At 38.7% G+C, this 6,798-nt stretch overlaps 1 protein-coding gene across 1 annotated transcript; it reads left to right on the forward strand.

The window, feature by feature from the left end:
- Positions 1-1,154: 1,154 nt before the first annotated feature.
- On the forward strand, positions 1,155-5,806 carry hrh3 (histamine receptor H3). Its single transcript, XM_055207615.2, has 3 exons — positions 1,155-1,702; positions 1,793-1,959; positions 3,269-5,806. The coding sequence occupies exons 1-3, from the start codon at positions 1,327-1,329 to the stop codon at positions 4,178-4,180; spliced, it is 1,455 nt and encodes a 484-aa protein (XP_055063590.2). The 5' UTR covers positions 1,155-1,326; the 3' UTR covers positions 4,181-5,806.
- Positions 5,807-6,798: the final 992 nt, after the last annotated feature.

A 6,798-nucleotide genomic window follows, 5' to 3' on the forward strand; every position in this document is an offset into this window, starting at 1 on the left:
TTGTCTACCATAGCCTGACGGGGTCTGTATCACTTTTACTCGTACTTTTAAACTTGGGGTTTCGGGTAGTAACCCGAGCACAAAACAAAAAACTACAAAAATCGTCTTTATGGCATACGTCACTTCCTCCACTTCCTCAAGTTCAGACGTGAGAGCGCAACTATTTATTTTCCTGATGTTTTTGTCATGGCCGAAGCAGCAACTAAGAAAAAGAAACCCAAGGTTTTGTTGGAGGAGACCAGAAAGCGAAAACGGGAGAGTGACAGAATAAAAAGAAGGACGAGGATCAATATTAACTTTAACCAAGCGACCACTGTTACAACTGGCTTGAAAACGTGAGCTACGCGATCTTTTGGCGAAATAAAACCCATGAAATTATATTCATATGACATACTGCAAGGCACACTTTGTGACCTAAAGAGTTGTCATGTTTTCCTTTGCGACAGTGCTGCGGCGCTTGTGGCCTCTAGGGGCGCTCGACGTAAAAAATACATGTCTAGCACCCCCTAGTGGTCAAAAAGTTCCATGGTGTGCCTTTAAAGCTCCCGTTCTTTCTGTGTTTTTGAAGCTTTGATTGTGTTAACAGTGCGCAATATAACGTGTTCATGTTTCACGTGTAAAAAAACGCAGTATTTTTCACACAATTGACTTATCTGTATAACGCTGTTTTCACTGTCCTCAAAACGAGCTGATGTCTTCCTTGTTCTATGAAGTCCCTTCTTCAGAAATACGTAACGAGTTCTGATTGTGTAGTTTGTTTAGTGTGTTGTGATTCGATAGCAGCTTAGCTTGCCATTAGCTTAGCTGGCGACTGAGGTATTCCTGTGGGCGGAGTTTAGTCAGAAAACTGTTTTATAAAAATTTATTTTATAAAATGTACTAAAACTGGGGGCCCCCTGGCAACATCTCGCGGCCCCCAGTTTGAGAACCACTGACTTAGTCAATATTATTTTTTACAGAATGTTATTTACATTGTGTAGGATGGTTTATGTAGATTGTGACTTTTGCTGCCAAACCTAATGACATGAAAAATGTAAAAAACACTCTTATCTAAATATCATAAAAGCTGTGACATTGATAATTTAAGTGGAGGATACAGTAGGATGGAATAACATGCAGAAATAAAATCTAGTCTTCTAACACTTCTAACAGCCACAGATATCAGACAAAACAACGCTAAATAATCAGCCAATGAACTCCCAGATCGCTGGCTGTATAAAAGCAAGTGACTGCCTGCGCCGCAACTGAAATGGGAATGAGAAACGCGAGCGCAAGAACAGTCAGGAGCGCAAATGGCGCGGCAGCTTTTACGCATTCTCGACTATCATGCATAATTGTTTGTTGACTGTAAAATCCACCCGCAGCAACAGCATGCAGTCCTCTTTACTGTCTGTAGCACACTCTCCGGGGATACCTACAGCTATTTCGTTAATGTGGAAAGCGGGAAACCCGCAGTCTAACTGGACTGTGTCGGATAGGGAAAACAGGACGACTCCCGTTGACACGTTTGAGAACCGGCGCGCACAGTATGGCCAGTTTTCTCCATCCATGTCTGTGTTCTTGACTGTGCTCATGACGCTCCTGGTGTTTGCTACGGTCCTCGGGAACGCGCTTGTCATTTTAGCTTTTGTGGTGGAAAAAAGTTTACGCACGCAAGGCAACTTTTTCTTTTTGAATTTAGCCATAGCGGACTTTCTTGTCGGTGAGTGATGATGGTTAATGGTCTGTGTCGTATCATTTTTGTGAAGCATGCAGAGTGTTTTAAGTGTATTTGTGTTTTAATCCATTTCAGGAGGGTTTTGTATCCCAGTGTATATTCCCTATGTATTGACGGGCGAGTGGAGACTGGGCAGAGGTCTGTGTAAACTGTGGCTGGTGGTGGATTATATGCTGTGTACCGCCTCGGTATTCAATATCGTGCTCATCAGTTTCGACAGGTTTCAGTCTGTCACCAAAGCGGTGAGTACAGCTCAAAAACCGTCACACTGTACCATTTTCAAATGAAAGATCCTGGGGGGAAACGGAATAAACTTAAAATATGGTTACTTAGTTTTACTCAAAGATTAACACAATACAGTCACTACACAACACAGAGATGAACACAATATTTATTGCATTTATTGGCATTACAGAGATTAACACAATACAGTCACTACACAACACAGTGCATGTATTGGCATTACAGAGATTAACACAATACAGTCACCACAAAACACAGACATGTACACAGTGCATTTATTGGCATTACAGAAATTAACACAATACAGTCACTAGTACACAACACAGAGATGAACACAGTGCATGTATTGGCATTACAGAGATTAACACAATACAGTCACTACAAAACACAGAGATGAACACAGTGCATTTATTGGCATTACAGAGATTAACACAATACAGTCACTACAAAACACAGAGATGAACACAGTGCATTTATTGGCATTACAGAGATTAACACAATATGTCACTACACAACACAGAGATGAACACATTTATTGGCATTACAGAGATTAACACAATATAGTAACTACACAACACAAATGAGTGCAGTTCATTTATTGACATCATGCATACATGAGCACAGAAAAAACAGCACAGTCAATAGAGAAAATAGCTGTACATTCTCAAGAAAAACAAAAATGTAATCGATATTATATATTTTTGTATTTGTACACAGATATATTTAACCAATAACTACAGAGAAGTTGCATTTCAGAAATGAATATAATGATAATTATTTGTTTTAGAAAATCACAATTTTGGAGAACATGGTGCTAAAAGACCGAAACATACATAAAATTATGTGTTTTGCATATAAAAATTCAAGCTCTGCAGTGAACATTTTCAGTGTATTTTTTACACAAGCAAACTGGTCATATAAAGCTCAAACCATACAACACAGATTTGTTATTACACATCATTACGTGTACAAGATAATTACTTGCACAGGCACAGTGGATGCAGACCTTAATGCGTATACAAATGTCATTACACAAACATGCTTCTACATTAACTATCAGCTGTCAACTGTTAATAATATGTTAGTACACAGTGATCCACAAAGGCATGACCACATCGCCCTTTCCTGTAATAAAAGCACTCTGTCCATTTAATAATAATAATTTATTGCATCAAATGGCAATTAGCAGGTAAAACATGACATTGTGCTAAGCATAAATTGGATGTGTAAATGTTAATACACTTTTTTATCAATCTATAAAGACTCAATATATATGTGTGTGTGAATTAAATTGGATTTTTTTTTTAGGTGAGTTACCGTTGTCAAAAAGGGATCACCAGGGAGGCAGTTTTGAAGATGCTCTGCGTGTGGCTTGCAGCTTTCCTTCTTTATGGTCCAGCTATTATCAGTTGGGAACACATCGCTGGAGAAAGCGTAGTGCCAGATGGAGAGTGCTATGCCGAGTTTTACTTCAACTGGTATTTTTTGATAACTGCCTCTGCCGTCGAGTTCTTCACACCTTTCATAAGTGTCACTTATTTCAACCTCAGCATTTACATCAACATCCGCAACAGATGCGCAGTGAGGGAGGAACAGCCCACCTACATTCGACTCAGGAGTTTTAAGATGAAGCCTCTGGCAGCTGGTGACGTGCAGCGTGTGTTTTTTGTGAGGCCTATCGAGGAAAGCGAGGTCAGAGACTTGCCCTCAAGGTCTCGTTGCTGCCGGTTACCATCCAGCGCAAGGGTGTCCGCCACTGAGTTCGCCAACACCAGACAGACTAAACGAAGAGACAGCGCAATAGCAGACCTGCCTCCGTTGCAGGTCGGGGATCAGATCTTGACGTCCACCGAGGCACAGTTTCATTACGTGAATCATTCCGGTTCACACAGACATCGTCCTGATACGGTTGCAAGTTTGGCCAGTCGCTTTCGCTTATCTAGAGATAAGAAGGTTGCCAAGTCTCTTGCTGTGATAGTCTGTGTGTTTGGTCTGTGTTGGGCACCCTACACTCTTCTCATGATCATTCGGGCAGCTTGTCATGGTCAGTGTGTCCAGCATTACCTTTATGAGATTTCATTTTGGCTGCTGTGGATAAATTCATCCATCAACCCAGTACTGTATCCTCTGTGCCACAGCAGTTTCAAAAGAGCCTTTAGTAAATTGTTGTGTCCAAGCAAGACAAAAATACAACCTCTGAACATGGACCAGAAGTACTAAACTTAAAAGAATGAAAACATTTTCAAATAGGGCTAGTCTTTAATAAATGTGCCTGTATAGGAGCTTATTGGACTTTTTATCTATCAGTATTTTAAAATAGTATTTCGCTTAAATTGTCCAGTGAGTATACAGTGCTTATTATTTATTTCAAAACAGTAGCAGAGTTATATTTCTTCCAGATTCAATTCATCACTGGTACCGTAATTGATGTCATGTGTTGTGTACAAAGGACTGGAAGTGTCTTTAAATTACATTGCCATGTTTGCCTTGGTAAATCACTTATTTTCTATTCAGATGTCAAAATAAACTGTACCGATGTTATTGCAACTATTATGGACTGTTATACCTCTTTAAACTGCAGTTTTCAATGAGACAAAAATGAGATGAAATCATAGACCAGGCCACTTTGTTCACAATAATTGTATATTGATTTTAAATAGCAGATGTACATGGATTGAAAGCAAGCCCCGTAGTTCCCCTAGCAACTGAGGAGAAGCCTAAATCGAGAAAAAGATGACTCATTTCATATAATCATATAAAAGGTAACAAATTCATAAAGATTTATTTATTCCTGAACTTATAGCAAAGTCTAATGAACACCCTAATGAACTAGAAAAGTCTACAATGCAGTGAGATTGTGTCGAAACAAAGAGACATGTAAATGGAAAGAGGGAAACAAAGTACTCATTATCAGTGGCAGCCGGTGACTTCTTCTTCAAGGGGCACAAATTCAAAATGTGTTGGGAGTGTCGTGTGTTGCTCGTCATGTCAAAATATGTTTTTGTTGCGTCATGTAAACCATGTGCATCATGCGTCTTGTCAAAATAAGTGCCTGCTGCAAACGCCTCGAAAGGATTTATGATAAAAGAGATGCTCACGTTCACGAAATACTCACAAAATACTCACTTAAAGAGTAACTAAACCCCTGGTCAGGAAAATGGGGCAGACCCCAACGGAGATGATGGGACGAACTAAGCTCGTACCAAGGGTGTGGCGAGATCGTAACAAGGACGTGGTAAGCTTGAACCTGCTTAAGATTCAATTGCACTAGCCACCGTTCAACCTGAAGAGGGCAGCACCCAGATGTTTTTAATATAGACCCTTTTACAGCCCATGTGATCAAACAGCCTGCACATGCATTTCGGCAACGGAAGTGGTGTTGTTCTCCATTGGTTTTAACGTGTTAGCAAAAAAGAAAGTTTATTAAAACGGTTTCCCAGCATCAAAATGTCTGGTTGTTGTGTTTGGTTGCACTAATATAATATACTAATATATATACATATATATTGTAGCATTGAAACACTTTATACCCAAATGTCAAAAAAGTTACTCAAATCAATAAACAGCACTAATAAAGCCCCATTCTTACAGACCATTAACTAAAAAAAGTTGGTTTAGGTTTTAGTTACTCTTTAACATTAAACGCATGAGATTAAACTAGTATCTGGCAAACATGAGCGTCTCTTTTATCATAAACCCCTTTAAAGCATCTGCAGCAGGCACTTATTTTGACATGACGCGTGATGCACTTAAGTTTACATGACGCGCCAAACACATATTTAGAAATGACGAACCAGACGGGCTAAATACATGTTGTGTCGCCACTGTTCAAAATACTTGTTTTTTTTTAAATATAACTTATTTTTATGTTTATTTTTATAAGTATTTTTATTTTATTTACAGTGTATGTAATACATCATGATAAATTATCATATTTAGATACAGCACAGACATTAAAATATCCAGAGTGAAATAATCTTTATACTTATTTTAGTGTTAAATTTCACACTTTAACCGAAAGTTGCAATCAACTTTGAAAAAGACACAACGCAAAAGTAAACGGAATATCACACAAAGAAAAAAACGGGTGTGGCTTGTGTTTTCCAGTGTGAATTGATTGGATAAAGAAAAGTTGGACGTTTCATTTAGAAATGGAACTCGCATTAGGAACGGTTCAAATTTTGCATCTAAAACTGCGTAGTAAACACAACCGGGCCGCTTTCCCCCTCTTTTCCAATACGCTTTCCATTGCTCTAGATTTGAGCGTGCTTACAGTACGTCTTCATTTAAAATGGTGTTTTTAAGTGGGCAAAAGATGCAAAATGTATACCGCCCCTTAACCTGACAGTTGCAGGGGGCGGGGTTAACGGATGTGCCCGCCTAAGCAGTCTAGCTGACGTCATCAGATAATGATCGCCAGAAGAGGGTACATTTTCAGATTTTATTTTATAGTTTATGAAGGCTTTTTTTAAAGGGACATTTCACAAGACTTTTTTAAGATGTAAAATAAATCTTGTGTCTCCAGAGTATATATGTAAAGTTTTAGCTCAAAATACCATATAGATAATTTATTATTATGTTAAAATTGACACTTTGTACGTGTGAGCAAAATGTGCCGTTTTGGGTGTGTCCTTTAAAATGCAAATGAGCTGATGAAATTCAAACACTGATCACAATGATGGTGGTTTGTTGCAATTGAAACTTAATTGTGCGTTGAATTATTTTCTCTCTCTCTTTCTCTCTCCACTAAATGGCAGTGCCGTGGTTGGATAGTGCAGATAATATCCCCTTATGACATCATAAGGAGAGCCAAATTTCAATGACCTAATTTTTCATGT

Source organism: Misgurnus anguillicaudatus, chromosome 21 (genome assembly GCF_027580225.2).
Source record: "Misgurnus anguillicaudatus chromosome 21, ASM2758022v2, whole genome shotgun sequence".
In the NCBI taxonomy this organism is placed as follows: domain Eukaryota; kingdom Metazoa; phylum Chordata; class Actinopteri; order Cypriniformes; family Cobitidae; genus Misgurnus; species Misgurnus anguillicaudatus.